The sequence below is a fragment of the Temnothorax americanus genome, unplaced genomic scaffold (assembly GCF_048541705.1).
Source record: "Temnothorax americanus isolate GAGA-0224 unplaced genomic scaffold, ASM4854170v1 Scaffold10, whole genome shotgun sequence".
NCBI lineage: Eukaryota > Metazoa > Arthropoda > Insecta > Hymenoptera > Formicidae > Temnothorax > Temnothorax americanus.
Window position 1 is genome coordinate 3,505,520 of NW_027509231.1, and position 17,806 is coordinate 3,523,325.

A 17,806-nucleotide genomic window follows, 5' to 3' on the forward strand; every position below is an offset into this window, starting at 1 on the left:
AATTTATATATGTATGGATTGTATTTTTAAAAATTTGTAATAAAATTTAAATAAATAATACTAGAAACATGAAACAATTAATGAATTTTTATAATTTATTATTACCTTTTCCTACAATCCTACATCCTTGCGTTCTTATACCAGCAAAAAATACAACAAAAGTTATAATTATCTAAAATTCCAAGAATCGTCAGTTTTTTTAAATTTCATTAATAAAGAATTTGCCAACTTTTAAGAGTTCATCAACATAAATAATTTTGTAAATTCTAAAAATTTGTCAATTTTTTGAAAATCTATAGTATACGTTACATAAAATATAGATTTGCAGTACTGACAGTGAATATCGGAATGCGGCCCATGTAAGAATAAGCAGAATACGGCCCCAGGGCCCCAGGTGTAGCAAGTCCAAGGATGCGCAGTAGACATTTTCGTTGGCCAATCAGAAACTGGCTGGGTGAGATCATGGAGTATACCGAACCACTCATGAGTATGAGGGTGCCATTACATGGAGCGCGGAAACGCGGAAACGCGGAAGCGCGGAACAGAATGGTAACTAGATTCCGCGTTTCCGCGAGTTGAGTCCCGCACGTTTGAACGGAAAAGCGGAATCCGCTATTATCGTGTATGTATGTATGGCTGCGTTTCGATATTCACTGCCAGTACTTAACGCAGCCTATGTATGTACCCTGGCTTGCATATAAGATATACTTCATAATAACCATCAACATGATGTTTGGATCTATAATATTATACTGCCACTTTTATTAAATAATAAAGTAATCGAAGAGTATGTGTAAAAGCTTTTTTTTTCAATGTGATTAAACAGCTCCGAAATTTGATGGAGTATACTGTATCCGCGTTGACAACGGATTTTGACGCGTTCGTTCCGCGAGTTTGTTTCTCCTTATATTACATGGAGCACAATTTGCGCGGAAAAGCGGAACAGTATAGTGACAAATAGACATTTGTATTCATTTCTTAAAATTGTGTTCACGTAATTCATTGCAATTTTTATTAATATGCTTATCTTTTCAGCTTATCTATTGAATACAAGCATTTTAATCAATAAATACCGTTAAAAATTAATATTTTATAATTCTCCGTTCCGCTTTTCCGCTCAAAATATGCTCCATGTAATATAAGGCATTCAAAACAGACGGAACGGATCGACGGAAATCTAGTAAATTTTGTCTTCCGCGCTTCCGCGTTTCCGCGTTTCCGCGCTCCATGTACTGTCGAGCATATTTATGGACGAACATTGATTAGCTTCACAGCTGTGAGCTGTGGTGAGCTGTGGTGAGCTTGTGGCCTTGTGATCGCCCGGGTCGCCGTGGTGATCCTGGGTGATTCGAGACGTCAGAATCAAAGATGGTCAGACCCAGAGATATCAGATGATATGGGGTTGGCGATTGAAAACACAAGTGACGACGAGATCCTGATGTAAGGAGTGCCGTAAGTGATCTCAGGTACACCGTCGAGACGATACCTCCGTACCTCCGAACGACGCAAGTGTCCCAAAGCTATGGGTTGAATGCCGAAAAGTAAATATACATAAATATATGGAGATACGTGGACACACGTGTGATAAGATTAGGTTATATAATGTAATCGCAATTTACACTGTGATTTTTTAGCACTAGACCCAAAACGCTTTCTTTCGATCATTAATCGGACTAAGAAACGAAAATAGCTAAATGTAAATTTATCTATTTACATTAAACTTACATAAATATACCCTAACGTAATAATACATAAATAAATTATACAAAATGTAAATTAAAATAAATGACAAAATTACATACATGTAATAAAGTTATAAATACATAAATATAAGCATAAACATAAATAGTGGAAACCGGTGTTTAAACATGGATGTCCATCGTTTTGTTTTTATTCTTTCAGATAGAGAACGCCTAACTCAATATGCAACATCCACAAGTATCATTGGACGGAGATAAAGTACATTTAGAACTAGAACAATTGAATATTTTTCTTCCCGGATCTATTTATTGCTCCTAGAAATTATACTAATATGAGTAACATTACGTCAGAAAAGGTTCCATTGCGATCAGTCTTAAGACTCAACGATAACGATGTTAAAGAATTTATCTGCGGCTGGGGCGCTGCTGTCATCAATGTCACCGTCACTTTCCCAATTAATAAAATTATATTCAGACAGGTATATTCACGCAGTACAAATAAAATTAATGAATATCGCCGCGATACTCAAATTCGGTTGAAACATTATCTCTGCGTTGCTTTCCGTAGATTTTGGAAGGAGTACCTGTGGGTGCTGCGGTCGGGCAAATGTCGCGAGAGGGAGTACGCTTGCTGTATCGTGGAATTTTGCCGCCACTCTGCCAGAAGACTCTGTCTCTCAGTCTGATGTTCAGCATGTACGAAGGCTGCAAGCATAGGCTCTGCCTGTTAACCGAGAACGTCGTGCTGGCCAAAATCCTGGCGGCGAATATAGCCGGGACGATGGAAGCTCTCCTCATGCCGCTCGAGAGAGTGCAAACGCTGCTGCAGGATTGGCGGTATCACGACAAGTTCAAGAACACGCCCCACGCGTTCAGGTATCTGCTGACAAATCACGGAGTGACCGAGTGCTATCGCGGTATGGTTCCTATCATATACAGAAACGGCTTGTCCAATCTGATGTTCTTCACGCTGCGGGATCGATCAAAGTTGTTGCTGGGCGAACAGGAGTCGTTGTTCACGAACTTTGTCAGCGGCGCCCTGATCGGCGGCTTCACCAGCACGGTATTCTATCCGATGAACGTAATCAAGATACACATGCAGACCAAGATAGGCGGCGACTTTGAGAAATTCCTCGCTGTGACTCGCGAAGTGTACGTCGCCAGGAATCGAAGCTTGACTTCCTTTTACCAGGGCGTGCACTTGAACTACATGAGGTCCTTCATCAGTTGGGGTGTGATTAGCGCGTCGTATGATTTCTTGAAGAATATTATTTTCTAGATCGTTTAACAGTGCGAGAAATGTATCTTTATTTTGATTTATTTATGGATCATACATTTCACGTCCCGCTGTATACACCAGGTGTTTAAGGCGATAATAGGGAATTGTATAATACTTTTTTTTTTAAAGATATATGAATGTTGCAGTCGCACATTCTTCCTGCTATGCAGGAATGCACACGGGAAGAAAAGTCTATTATATTATATATATGAAACTCTTTGTGCAATGTTTTAATAATTATTTTGAGATAATATCAACTGACTGATATAAAAAAGGAACAACTTGTTTTTGTTTTAAATGAACAAGAGTAATCAAGAATAAGTTTCAAAGAATACAATCGTTTATTCTTTGTTCATGAAGAAATTGTATAATTTATACATATAAATAAGTGTAATTAATATTTTTATGAAAATTCTTGATATCCTGATAGTCTGCCTTTATGAATCTAAACTTTTACGCGTGTAAACATATAAACGCTTCAAACATATATAATTAATGAGGAGAGAGAGAGAGAGAGAGAGAGAGAGAGAGAGAGAGAGAGAGAGAGAGAGAGAGAGAGTCAGAGAAAAGTATTAAATTAATAAATTTAATACTTGTGATATATAGACAATTTGTTTTTAGTCGTGGATAAAGTGCTATCATGGTTTTAGTTATCTATTATTCCATAAATTGTATATAATTAAATTGTGCTGAAATGTACCCTTTTAAAGTTTTTTAAGTTGTAAAATGTTTAAAAGCATGTGTTGGGATTCAGCAGCGCGATTTATAACAATATATGTGATATAATATCGTGTCACAAAATATTCGAGTCATTAACAAACAAACAAAATATTTAATATTACTATAATATAGACTATTTATACATATGTGATATTACATAATGTAAAAATATGTCGAGGACTTCTCTCCTATAAAATAATACGAGGAAGAGAAGTAGGGAAAAATATATATATATATATATATATATATATATATATATATATATATATAGTTCATTATTTAAATACAATACTATTTTTTTACACGGCATTAGTTTTGTATCATATGTACTTATAGCGACGATGTTTTTATTTCGAAATACGTGTGGAAGTTTGAGATGTACGATTCAATCGACGAGATGTCGTACGATACGTGTTATCAATTGTGTCATTTAATAAATCAATTTACACGAAGTAGAAGATACGTCGAGTGACATTTATCTGTTGGATGTTCACGCTGTGTACAAAACGTATATGTGCAAATGTTCAAATTAATGCTGAAGACAATATAATTTTGGTATCGGTTATACAACGTTTTTATTCTATTGTACAAGATGTCCCGTAAGTCCAGTGTGGAAGATTTTGGAAGAATCTTTTTAACTGAATAAAACTGTCCATTGAAAATAATGGTGGACACATTGAGCAGATTGTGCAAGCAAAGGATCTTTTGTCTTGCCCTCTTAATTTTTATCCTTATGACGCTGGACTTGTGAGACACCGGTTCACATCGATATCCAATGTATCTTTAAAATTCCCGCCATACGACAATGCTGCCGGGGTTTTAATCAGGGCCAGCTCGACGAGGGCCCTTCGGAAAGCATTTACAATTGGAATTAGAGGTCCAATTTTATATTTAAGATTTACGTTAAAAATATCAGTGCAATCTTGAGCTATAAGGTCGCTATTTGTCTGGATAAAATTTTAATCTAAAGCCAGACTTAAATTAAAGAGCTCTTGGATCAAAAGGATTTATGAATAATCTTGACAATCTCTTTTCCCATGTCTCGGAATGACCTGGAGTGACTGATTTCATTTCGAACAACTTTAATCTCGATTTAACTTTTCTCTTCTACTTATAAATTAATCGGCGATTGATTCAACTGGCAGAACGGCTCGAAGCGAAATTTCTAATTATAAATCGTTGCTCCCGATATAATAATCCATTCTTTCCACGTACCAAAGATTAAACGAAACGTTATAACAGTTCTATCCCACGTTAACGCGATAATACCAGGGTAACTCGACGAGTCAGTCGAAAGTTAGTCAAATACGAAATCCAATTTCTGTCTAAAACCGGGAGGGAGTGGAGATGAGGAACGCCGTTTCCCCAAGGCGCGTCGAAACGGAACATCGTGTTACAGCGGGACACGTGATGGGACGTGTTCGTAATTAAAAATCGAGTTATCTCGCGAAATTTAATTGTCCCGAAATATCCTTCCTGCGCGCGCGGACGCGATTCGCGAAGGGTGCCGGTCGGGGGGAGGGGGGAGGGTCGGATTGGCCGGCGGCCGGCGGGCAACGTAAAAACCCCCCTCGCGTGATCCGCGCCTGACCGAGCGCCGCTTATGCGCGGTGCCCCGCGTAAATCGATGCGCGCCGCGGCTTTTCTTCACCAGCAATCAGCTTCAGCAGGCACTAGGCAGCACTTCAGCAGCAGGCACCAGTTCGGCCAGCCAGTCAGTCCGCGCGGTACGTGTGTGCGGTGTGCGCCGGTCAAGCTTTGCTGATCCGTACGTGCATCTTGCCCCTGGCCTCGCGTCCGCTGTGCGCCGTGCGCTCCCCGGAGACGTCTCGTCCCGTCGCGTCTTCCTGGAGCTAGGTCGCGCACTCGCTTCGCTCTCGCGTCGACCAGCCGGACGCGCGTCGTCGCTCAGGTAGGCCCGCGATACGTCGGAAGGGCAGAGGCCGACGGTCTCTCGCACTGGGGGGATCAGGTGGCTCGACGTTTGCGTCGTCGTCGGGGCAACGAGTCTAGTCCGGGGATTGAGACCGGCGGCGTTTCCGATTCCCCGCGGTGAGTTCAGCTCGGACACGCGAGAAACGAGAGATCATCCCGATCAAGCACCGGGGGGAGGGGGGGGCACCAGGGTTTTTCTATTTTTTTTTTCTATTTTCGAAAAAGGACGGTAGGAGAGCGCGAAAAGTGTGGCTTATTAAAAACCGGGAACGTTTCTCGCGCGTCCGCAGCGAGGAGTTTGAATTCCCAGATCGGGGTTCGGATAGCAGCTCGACGCCGTGGGCCCGCGTGGGTCGCGGGCAGGACGCGCGGCGTCGCGGCGTCCGGACTCCCGGGGAGACCGCTCGAATCTCGGGAGAAGTCTCTCGGGGACTGAAAACGCGCCGTTATCAATCTCCCTCCGAATTCAACGACCTCTCCGTCTAACTCAGCGCGGTTGTTTCTCGTGCAGGGAGAGAGAGAGTGTGCCATGAAGGCTCGTCGCCGTCGCCGTCGCGAGGAATGACTCGCCGCTAGGAAGTCGTAGGGGTAACGGTGTGCGGTGCCCGTCGATGTCGCCAGCGGTGGCTACCAGCCTCGTCGTCGCTGAGGCCAGCAACAGCAACGGCAGCAGCAGCAGCAGCAGCAGCAGCAGCAGCAGAAGGGATTCTCAAGGATACGCCAGGGTGCCGTCGCTTCACTGATCGCGCGCGAGAATAATGAGAATCAACGCGACGAAGATGAGCACTCCGATCGAGGAGAAGATTGACCAGAAGCTGAAGGTATACAGGCTTACCTCGAGGGTCGGAAGCGCCAGGATTGAGCCGCGATATCTTTCCTCAACCCTTTATCTCTCTCTCTCTCTCCCCCTTTCTCATACATTCTTTCTCTCTCTCTCTCTCTCTCTCTCTCTCTCTCTCTCTCTCTCTCTCTCTCTCTCTCTCTCTCTCTCTCTCTCTCTCTCTCTCGCTCTCTCTCTCGTTCTCTGTCTCCGTCTTGTTGTCCGTCGATCTTCGGTGATCAATAATGCATCCACGCTCGTACTCGCACTTAGCCGCATGCTTGGGATGCAGCACGCGTGCATAATCCCGATCGGGGAAGCGTCTCGGGGAAGCGCCGCGCGCTATGCGGCGCAGATGTGCGGCGAATATATTCCTGGATATATATATGCCTTTCTCCCCGGCCCGTGTGTGTATTCGGCGTATCGAACACCTCGGGCGAAATGAATCGGAGCCGCCTTAACTCCTAAACTCGGCAACTATACCTACTCCCGTAGGATCGGGTCAAGATCCTTCGATCGATAGCGCTCGCAGCGGGAGCCGAGTCGTGTCCGTCTATAATCCTCTATATTTCGCCTCTTATTCCCTCGATGTTAAAGATACCACTGACGTTGTTGTTTCTTTAACATTAATTTCTACGTATTGTTTCTTTAGCGTAATAGGCGTAATATGATTATTAATCTTAATGACATAATTATTAATTTTTACTACCTGTTATATTTATATATTCGTGTTACGTTTCAACTCGATAGAATCTGTGACACTAATAGTTGTAACACAGGAGTGTTAATATCATTTTATCGCTCGCTTCTGATCTTCCCGTTTTGTGTGTTTTCAGTTACGTTTACCCACGTTTTCACTCAACGTTAATGTACAACGCAGTCACGGACGGCGTTTACCGCTAGGTGCGAGATACGCGAACGGGGCCTGGGTGTTTTTTGTGCATGGCACGATAAAAGCGGATGAAAGGTCAAAAGAGCCGTGTATGCGAGCGTGGTGTAATTTAGTCGGGGATCGCGTTGCACGTAATTCGCGACGGTCTCATTACCACGTCCTCTCGACGCTCTTACACGGGTAAATACTGATGAGGCAATACCATCGGAATTTCCCATAATTAGGAGGACACATTTGAACCTGTCGATCGTTCGCGCAGCGATAATTTGAACGCCGAGAAGCCAGCTTATTGATTTGCGCGTTTTCTAAAACAAGAAGAAATAAATTTTAAAAACAAATTTTTTTTTTCATTTTATGAGTAACTATAATTATCTCGCTCTATGTGCGCGTAAAATTCCCATTTGTCTCCCCGTAATTCGAGGGGCAAGTAAATGAATGGATTTTAACATTTTATCATGTTTTTAGACCGTTAATCGGATTAAGAGAATGCGGCCACGCACGGCCGAGAGTCACTTCGGACTTGAAATTTTGTGGACTGGTGGCCTTCGTCATTCGACCGTATCTCGCACTCGTTCCCGGTTATCCCGGATGAAATTCCCGGAGCTACAAGTGCACGAAATGTTTTCCGATCGCACGACATTAACGTCGTTAATCTCCCGTGAACGACCGACCTTTCGCCGATCGCCGGGAAATAGCGAGGAGGAGTTTCGCCGCGTTTCTACGGTTTCTTTCGTGGAATCAATTGTGGCTTCACTAATTTCTTTCTAAATTGTAGCAGCTACAATACAGATGTAGATAGACTATAGGATTAACGCTGACCGATATTGGTATAGAGAATCGACCCGCGGGTTTTCATAAACGTTGGTTAAAGATAACTAGAGTTTAAGCGACTCCGCGTTCCCCTTTCTAAATATGTATAACCGGCGAGAGCCGGGAGAATCGGTTAAATCTTTGCTAACTTTAACGAACGCTCGTTAGACCAGAAAACGGCCCCTCTGCAGCAGTCGAAATTGGCTCTCCGGACGCTTTAATACCGCCGGATTCTACATGCCGGGTTTTATACGGTCTGGATAAACGTCGAATAGCGCTTAATTGATGTCTTCGCAGAAAACGGAGCCTTATCATTTCGCTTTGATAAACGCTCCCGCATACCCCAAATTGGCAAGTTCGGTGTCTGCCGTCGTCTCCGACACAACTTCGCGGAAGAGATCGATATAGCCGTCCGTGATAGCCGCGGCACTAATAATGTTTAATTACTTTTGCGATAATAACGAGCGATTTCATATCGTACGTCTGGATTATAAATTAATACGTTCAGTGATACTCTAGTACAAACTGCGGCGTGTGTCGCGTTGCGTCGCGTCGCGGAGAGTATGGTTTTTATTTCCTCGCGGGCACGCCGCGATTTTGTCACTCGGCCGGTTTTACCCGAGAGCGACAATAGTTTGTCACGTCGCAACAAAGTTCTCATCCTGTAAACGAGTGTTTCACCGTGCGAAAAAAAAACAAAGAGAAGAATACGAACGGCACGCGAACGTCGATCATTTTTACGTTGCGCTTTTCGGCCATCGATTATTACGGAAAAACCTGCCGTAACGAGAGAAATGTAAAACCCGATAATCGCCGCAGCGATATGAATTTACGGGAAAATGATAGAAAGTATAGAGCGAAAAATGTGTAGTTTCCATCGCGAGATTGGAGTCGAACTTTCCTTTCGCCGTTAATTTTGCATAAAATGCAAAATTAACGCAATTACGAGCGACATACGTAATGCAACTCGCGACGAGAGAATATTGCAATAAGACTGAAAAAGCATCGATGACGCTTTATTCGACCGGTTATTTAAAACGTGCGTTCAAAATGTATAGGGTAGGATAAGTTTGTAAAGCTTTTTTAAAAGCGGATGCTTTAAAAATATATGTACGTACTCGTTTTATATTTAGATAGTTTGTACTAGAGTTTATAATAGAAAAATATGTTTCTCGCGGATTTCATGGAAATTTATCTCTATTTGGCGACACGTCACCGATTCGTATTTACATACCTCGGCGCTTGCAGCGTTTCCGATGATAATTAATTATCGTCGGATTAATTGGAACGGACGAGAATTGTTAACGATAAATGACGAATGCGCTGTGCGAGGCAGTTTTACTAAAAATATAGTGTGTATAATTGGGGTAAAATGCGTCCGTCCCGTTTTGTCGATTTAACAACCCGAAAATCTCTCTCTCTCTCGTTTGTCGGGCAACGTTTTCCGATTGTCACTTAATATACATACGTGCCACGCCGAATCGACAAATTTAACGTCTTCTCGGGGACATTCGGGGCCAATCTGATATAATTTTCTTTGACACAAGCGAAATCGATCCGCTCGCCGGCTCGCCGTAAACACAAAAGCGTATAGATTTCAGTTTGCTTTCGCTGATATATGTATATACCTTCGAAATCAGTTTTTTATATGCATGGCATATTAAATTCCCGTAAAATGAATTTGCGTAAAATGAACCGCCCACCGATATAGCACGCTTTGCATGCCCTTTTTCCTTCCTTCGCGCTCCAATTTTCATTCAAAATGCAACACGTCGATCTATGCCTAATAATTATTATAAATATACGTAAAAAAGAAATTGACAATTTTCGCGGACAAAAACTGTCTTCTCCATGCGACGTTCTCTCGCGGAGGGAATTCGATTCCAGGAGTTGGTCAAGGAGCTCGTTAATGAAGAATGGCTCGCTGAGTTCCTGTCAATTTACGATACCTCCGCGAAAGCGCATAGTCCTTCCTTAATCATTTAGCTATCTTTCCTGCCCATCACTTATAGCTGTCATCGTCGGAGAAAAGAGTATACGACGCGGAATTGGATCGCGGGCGAATAATTTAGACTGCCTTCGTATTGAGAAAAGGAAAATCGATTAATTGAGCTAAGGCATAGCGGAGTCGTCGTTACGCGGAGGAAATCCTATAGATGGATGTTTGCAAATCGCGCGAGAACGGAGGCGCGGTTGGCTCTCGAGCCGCATGGCAAATTGACACAAATATGAATTAATTTTAACCGATCCGTTGCGGTCTCGCGGGTTAAGCTGCAGAGCGAGGGAGAGGGTGAATCGTGTCGGTTCCGCCGGGCAACGAACGGGAAATAACATAATAACGATAATGCCGTTTGGGGTAATTAGGGACGATCGTTGCCCGATGAATGTGGACATTCAATTAAGAATTTATATCGAAAATACTTTCTCATGCATAAATGCATGCTCGGCCGATACAATGACTTTGCATCAATCGCTTTAATCAATCAATATTTGCCGGTGCTCGTTAGTTATCGTTATCGGTGCGCGTAAACGGCGGCGTCTTTCTTCCCTTTAATCTTCGAGCTACTTCCGCACCGAGTGGCATCTCTCGTTTCTCAGAACTCTAAAATAACTTTTGCAATCCCGCGGGGTCCTTACTTTTTTTCCCCACTTCAATTTCCGGTTGCAAATGCAAGCCCGCTTTTTGTGCCGAGTTATATAATGAGGAAAATGGTATCGCGCAGTTATTATGTTAGTTTTACATATAAAAGTCATTACGACAATATATAATACTTTTAAGAAACTGTGATAAGCTAAACCAATTAGTTTGCTAAAAATAATTGGTTACAATTTGATAAAGCTGTTCCATATCTTCAATCTCCGTTTAGATATAGGTGCATAGTTTTCCTCTGACATTTCGAGCGAATAAAATGGCAATTTTATATGAATGGCAATTTTATAGCTTCTGTAAATTTGATTTTATTATCGGTAGGTGCGGACGGGGATGGTGACGGTTAGCGATGGGAAAAGCAAACCCGTGCCGATGCGTTTGCACTTGTCTATGGAGGTGTTGAAGCTTCAGCGGGAGGATCTCGAGGTAGAGTGCTTTTTGATAATCGTATTATCATCTATTTCCCGAATGAATTGATGCTCAATAGTCTCTCGCTGACACGGTGCTTTATCGATTACGGTCGCTGTGAAACGTGTCAAAGACGAGAATACATTTTAGCAGGCAGCGAATCACAATAAACCACCCCTGGACGCTAAGGAGCGCATGGTGCAAATCACCAGGCAGAAGGTCGGTGGTTTGGGGCTGAGCATAAAGGGCGGAGCGGAACATAAGCTTCCAGTACTCATATCGAGGATCTATAAGGGTCAGGCCGCCGATCAGTGCGGCCAGCTTTTTGTAGGAGATGCAATTATTAAAGGTATCATTGACACGTCGATACGCAGGTTGTTATCAAACTTATTATCAATGCGGGATGCTTTTTACATTCTCTATTAAGTTTACATTTTAAATTTTATATTCTCATTTTACATTATTTTACATATTGTTTATCTTCTGTGTATCACCTAAAGTACCTTTTTTTAATTCAGATAAAATATTTAATAAAAAAGCGAGAGATTTTGCATCGTTGTCGTATGTTTAGCTTTTACTTTCTGTATTTAATTCTGCTTAAACTATTTTAATACAAAATATTCGATATCTTCTATTAATACTTGTTTCTTGTTATTTGCGCCGATTGCAGTTACGCGACAGTTGACAGTTTCGCGATAGTTGAGCGGCACCATGTATGTACAGTTAATGAGTATCGATTTCAACTCGCGCTTCTGCCAATACCCGCTCCTATCGAGACAAACGTTGACTTCGTTTTTATTCCACATAATATTTCAAGCAATCATTTATCACATATGATTCATTGTTCATTACGTAATTTATATTCTATGGTTCTTTAGTGAATGGCGAGTATATCACGGCGTGCAACCATGATGACGCTGTCAATATTTTGAGAAACGCCGGTGATATAGTGGTTCTAACTGTCAAGCATTATCGAGCGGCCAAGCCATTTCTACAGAAAAATGGTACCGGAATATTATACATTATCGCAAAAAAAAATAGACAGATGGCAATGAGAATGTATTACGCCCCATACATTGATATTCTTGTCAACAGAAAAAGAAGAAAAACTGGATAACGTTGCCAATGGTACGGCGGAAGACGGATGGATATCGCCTAACAGGCAAGCGGGTAGTCCCAGATGCAGCCACAGCCGTCAAAGTTCTAATGCATCTTCCAGTTCGATGCAGTATAAAAGATGGGTGGACGTAATTACAGGTAGCTATGCGCGTCTACTCGAGTATAAATATTTAAAATGTAATACTTCGTATTTTTTTATATTCTACATTTATCATCATGTGTATCCGTATGAAACTTTAATGAAACCGTATGAAATATTTAAAAAAATTGTCGCATAATCAATTTTTGAGAAGCAACAACAGTTCAGATACGGGATATGGAAATAGGAGCACTATTTGTGGTAGCATAATAATTAACACGTGGCACTTTTCAGTTCCATTAATGATGGCGTACGTGACGAGATACATATTCGGCACCGACAAACTAAGGAGGAACGCTTTTGAAGTGAGAGGACTTAACGGAGCACGTACAGGAGTGATACATTGCGATGATAGCGCTATTCTTAGCCAATGGTTAAAATATATAACTGATAACATTACAGGATTGACGCATTTGCAGGTGATACAAATAATATATAACTGTAATATCGTCATGTCTCTGTGTATGATATTCCGAGTTGATTCAATAATTAATTATTTGACGATGAGCTTGAATTCAATTCCAGATGAAATTGTACAATCGTAATTTCGGAGTCGGCGAGCGCATAGAATACATGGGCTGGGTGAACGAGGCAGTGAGCAATAGTAATCAACCGTGGCAGAGTTACAGACCGAGATTTTTGGCTCTAAAAGGACCGGACCTATTGTTGTTTGAGACACCCCCTGTATGTATCAATTCGTACGCTTTATTCTACATATTTTGAGCTTTTAAAATCGTCGATTTACTCCAAGTATCGCGAGGATTATGCTAAATTATTCTTATTGTTGCTTCCAGTGCAATATAGGCGACTGGTCTCGCTGCGCGTTAACTTTCAAAGTGTACCAAACAATGTTCCGCGTGATGCGCGAATCGGAGAATGTAGACGAACGACAGCATTGCTTCCTGGCGCAGAGTCCGGGAAAACCGCCGCGTTACTTGAGCGTCGAGACCAGGCAAGAACTTCTGCGGGTCGAGGCGGCGTGGCACACCGCCATATGTTCGGCTGTTACGCATTTAAAGGTATACACGCGCGGTCGTGTACTTTCGTATACTTACACATTGACGCGTATGCATTTTTGCAGAGCAGTTTTCGGCGTCGTCAATCTCATCCTCTCACGCCTTTCCTTTCTCGTTGCAGAGTAAAACCTTCCCGGTAACTTTCAACAGTAGAAGCGCTGGTCTAACGTTAGAGTGGACTCAAGGATTTACGTTGTCGCATGAAGGAATCGGGGAGATCGCGTGGCGCTACAAATTTTCTCAATTGAGAGGGTCCAGCGACGATGGTAAAAGTAGGCTTAAATTGCACTTCCAAGAGCCGGACAGCATCGCTATCGAAACGAAGGTAAACACAAATTCTTTGACGAAACTGAAAGGTTCATTGCAACACAGTGGTTAAAATCGTTCTCTCTCAAGAGAAGATCAAGTATAATTTCTTGATTAGGAGATTGGTTGTCTCAGATTCCTGAAAAATATATTAAAGATCAGTGTTGCATTAAATCTTTCAACTTTTGCTCTTTTTTTATACGCATAGAGGGATGTGTGTATTTACGTTTTGCGTACGTTTCGACAGGAATTGGAGTGTTCCCAGTTGCAAAACTTGTTATTCTGTATGCATGCGTTTCTTACCGCGAAGGTAGCCGCGGTAGACCCTACGTTTTTAACGTCGACCACTCCGTAAAGAGATGTAATATAGATGTAATAACGTTATTGCCGACGAATCACCAAGTGGATCACATTTGTGTTCTGTTATCGTTGTACGGATTAGAACCGAGTACGTGCGCTGAAAAATTACTGGGAGAACCAAGAGAAGGACGAACGAGGTGGAAGCGACAGAAACTAGTCAATATATCCAAAAGGTATTTTTATCGTTTACATATGAAAATCACCAAGCGGTACTATATACTCTACTCGTCCTACCAAAAGCCAATTTCATTAGTATATATATGAATCTAACGGCTATTATCGTATCGTACGCATCTAGATAAGAATTCTCGCGAGTTTCTAATAGTGGCAGTATGCTTTTATGTATGATTGCCCGACTACGATGCGATTATGTTACCTGCTTTTGCTACATGCATTTATTCCCTTTTGAATTTTTTGAGGAACACGTAATCTCAAATACACATTCATATTATATGTAATTATATATAATTTACTTTTTATATTTACTTTTTACAGATACATTTTAATTGTATTTTAGTAAATATTGTTTGGTATTGTATATCTCTCGGTTGCGCTTTTGTAATATCGTTTGTCTGAAATCTTAAGATGATAATCAGAATTTATATACATATATATAGGAATCAACATATGCGGGTTCATGATTTTTAAGTTACAGTAACAGCGAATAATTTCTTAATTATAACAAATTGTTTGTACACTTACACATTGTATTGCGTACCATACATGTATCAGGTGCCTTAAAAACCATGAACAAGTAGCTAAATTAATGGAGGCATCAACTTTCCGTTTCTCGTCGACGAGGAGAAATCGTATTACACATTTGTATATTTAGAGTATTTATAAAAATAAAACAGGAGTCGTTGCATTTCAATAGAGAAGTTCTAATTTGCAATCTTAAGGAGATGCTTTACAAAGAGTATAATTGAATTGAAAGAAACAATATTGATTCGTCCATCTGATAAAATGTCAAAGTAATAATTGCTCTACAGCAATAAATTATAATCTACAATTAGACGGCTCACTCGAACGTAACGTCGGATATTGAAATAGTTTGTTTATCGATGCAGTATTATCGATGGGGGCAATAAGTTTTACAAATTAAGCGTGGATACCAACAGTATCGAGCTGCAGTTATTGGAACATGTACCGTAACTGTTAGCTGTTACTTTTCTGTAGATGCAATAGCTATGTTCTACAAATCGTTTAACGTACGATTCGCGAAAATTCATCTATATGAGATAATTCTGATTGTGAAAGAATGTGCGGAAAGCTTATTTGATACGTAATGGATATATGAATGTCATGTCTCGGCAAGCTCGACAGATCTATAGTGTCTTTAAATATATCAATTATCTCTTTCCAATCACTAGCTATAGCGACATAGACTTAACACTGTATATTATGTGATTATCTTACATTGGTTCGCAATTATATTTAAAGCAATAAATCTTTAATGAACGAACAACTAGAGAGAAATAATAAGAGAGAGTAGGATATATATAAATATATATACACAAATATATATATATGATAAGAGAACTGAATACAGTAATTATAAAGCAAGAAAAGAAGTATTATTCTCGCCAGTCACGAGAATATTGCACATTTTCCAATGCTCGCCTAACCCTTTAGTTTCTTAAGACGAACGGTCACGTTGCGTCGCGCAGAGACGATGTAAAACTAATTTTAGTGTCAAGGAGGAGACTTTTTGATTTCCATTGCGTGTTTCGAGAGTGTTTCCGGTTACTCGTAGAAAGTGCCTACACAGTAACATAGAGAAAATATAAAAGATCCGCGCTTCTGTTGTATCACTGCGTATTCAATGCCGATTATACTTTTCTAGTCTACAAAACGTCAGGGTCTTTTACGCGATACCTTTACGGTCAAGGCATGTTATCGCTCGTCTCTCGATTGCGAGAGGACACGAAGAACATTCGGACGAAATAAACCACCGTTCCTCGATGAATTTGTTACCGTCGTCACGTGGACGTTCATCATGTAAAAGGGTACCTTCGCCTATATCTCTTCTGAACGTTTTTTTCACGATCGATATAATATATATCGTAGTAATATCATGTAAGAATTAAACGATGCCCGATCTTAAATTTAAGCACAGAGCGATGTCGACGATCTAAGCGCTGTAAAACTTATTCGGTTTGTTGAAAATTTTTATGTTTTGACATAAAGTTTTATATGTTAAAGTTTAATACTTAAATTGTATTAAAGTATAAATTAAAATTTAACGCTTTATAAATTCCTACAATGTTTGATTTTTAATTAATTGGGAGGTTTAATTTGCTAAAATTTTACTTTTTAACGTTGAACAACCGTTTTCTTCTCAATAATGTATCATAGCCGTCGTGCATTCTCTGCGCTTAAAGTTGGGAAAATTATCGAGAACTGCACAATTATTCTATATAAGTAAAAGTTAATTAAGCAAGAATGGAATGAAGCTGGAAAAGATCTGAAGCGCAATCAGGTCTAAGATTATAGTCATTTATCGAAACTACAGGTTGTTCTAAAGCTAGTGGATCGTTGAATCCCTGATATAATATATTGTACACTCTGTTAACATCACGCGTCGATTAAATTTCCCTCATATTTATTAAGTAAACCGAGATTTCTTTTATTTGGATTTGAAATTGCGTAAGAATAAACCTTTTGTGAATGCTGTTACTTTATGGATTTTTTTTTATATCATCCGTTTAACAGAGTATATCTCTTCTCGAAACCTGCTCGTTTGTGTGATCTCTCCGGATATTCAGCTCATTCCATAAGTTACGCAAAATAGAAAATAGTTGTACGCGCGACGTACTTTGCCTACGAACTCGTTGAATGTTCAACTGATTTTCTTTCGGCGAGTGCTCGCGATTCCGAGTCCTGTCGTTGCGTCTCGTATTCGGATTCCTACGCCAGATTTATCTTCCTTTGCCTACGCGCGTGCTTATACCGGAGCGAATTCGCCTACTGCTAACACTTAACATCGGAATCTTATATTTCGAAATATAGTTTATCTGTTATATAATGTCTATATCCCCCATTGACAATATGTTCCAAAATATATCATTGTTAGAAGTTACAAATCTCTGCTGTGTTCTCTCTTCGTTACCTACTCCTTTCCTAGGCACCTTTTATTGCATTATAATTTAAAAAGTAAAAACATGAGTTTTTCAAGTAACAATGTAATTCAATAAAATCGTCGAGTAATCATTTAATATATATTGAAGTTTTTATTATATATTATATTTTTATGAAAGGACTAAAAGAGATTTATTAGCTGCTGCTTTTTATTTAGAAATTAATTTAGAAATTTAACTTCTTTTTCTTATATATGAATTAATAGACTAAAATTGTTATTTTTATGTTTTATTAAACAACTATATTATCGAGTCCCGTTGAATTTCAAATGCTTGAAAAGTTAGTTCGCTGTAGGGCTGGTATTCATAGTCGGGTCTTATTTCGAGACCATCTCAAGTAATGTCTTAAGATGCCGCTAATACGGCTCTGTGATTGGTTCATAACACCTCAAGATTGTACTTGAGACTGTCTTAAATATAAGATCTGACTATGAATACTGGGAGTTCGGCTCTGCATTTCGCGAAAAATCGTCAAAGTTATCAGGAAAACATGCCTCAACAAGAGGTTGTCGCGA

General features: G+C 40.5%; 2 protein-coding genes across 7 annotated transcripts; both read left to right on the plus strand.

The window, feature by feature from the left end:
* The first annotated feature begins 543 nt into the window (after nucleotides 1–543).
* LOC143900804 (mitochondrial nicotinamide adenine dinucleotide transporter SLC25A51) lies at nucleotides 544–3,548 on the plus strand. Its single transcript, XM_077412527.1, has 3 exons — nucleotides 544–1,541; nucleotides 1,903–2,179; nucleotides 2,269–3,548. The coding sequence occupies exons 2-3, from the start codon at nucleotides 2,033–2,035 to the stop codon at nucleotides 2,977–2,979; spliced, it is 858 nt and encodes a 285-aa protein (XP_077268653.1). The 5' UTR covers nucleotides 544–1,541; nucleotides 1,903–2,032; the 3' UTR covers nucleotides 2,980–3,548.
* A 1,748-nt stretch (nucleotides 3,549–5,296) lies between these two features.
* Syn2 (Syntrophin-like 2) lies at nucleotides 5,297–17,237 on the plus strand. 6 transcript variants are annotated; one of them, XM_077412409.1, is made up of 11 exons: nucleotides 5,297–5,611; nucleotides 6,146–6,455; nucleotides 11,128–11,232; nucleotides 11,365–11,563; nucleotides 12,093–12,218; nucleotides 12,310–12,471; nucleotides 12,707–12,891; nucleotides 12,998–13,156; nucleotides 13,267–13,491; nucleotides 13,610–13,813; nucleotides 14,237–17,237. In XM_077412409.1, exons 2-11 carry the CDS (start codon nucleotides 6,393–6,395, stop codon nucleotides 14,309–14,311), a joined length of 1,503 nt encoding a protein of 500 aa, XP_077268535.1. In that variant the 5' UTR covers nucleotides 5,297–5,611; nucleotides 6,146–6,392; the 3' UTR covers nucleotides 14,312–17,237. The 6 variants fall into 6 exon arrangements, with proteins under 6 accessions (XP_077268535.1, XP_077268545.1, XP_077268510.1 ...); XM_077412384.1 differs by having other exon boundaries at nucleotides 5,309–5,611; nucleotides 14,042–17,237; XM_077412403.1 differs by having other exon boundaries at nucleotides 5,314–5,611; nucleotides 11,368–11,563; nucleotides 14,042–17,237.
* Nucleotides 17,238–17,806: the final 569 nt, after the last annotated feature.

Bases quoted from the DNA above. Each gene is read 5' to 3' on its own strand.
- LOC143900804 (XM_077412527.1), top strand. From the start codon at position 2,033: ATGAGTAACATTACGTCAGAAAAGGTTCCATTGCGATCAGTCTTAAGA. The intron at 2,180-2,268 runs GTATATTCACGC...TGCTTTCCGTAG, and splicing joins ATAAAATTATATTCAGACAG to ATTTTGGAAGGAGTACCTGT.
- Syn2 (XM_077412384.1), top strand. From the start codon at position 6,393: ATGAGAATCAACGCGACGAAGATGAGCACTCCGATCGAGGAGAAGATT. The intron at 11,233-11,364 runs GTAGAGTGCTTT...AATACATTTTAG, and splicing joins TTCAGCGGGAGGATCTCGAG to CAGGCAGCGAATCACAATAA. The intron at 13,814-14,041 runs GTAAACACAAAT...ACGTTTCGACAG, and splicing joins GCATCGCTATCGAAACGAAG to GAATTGGAGTGTTCCCAGTT.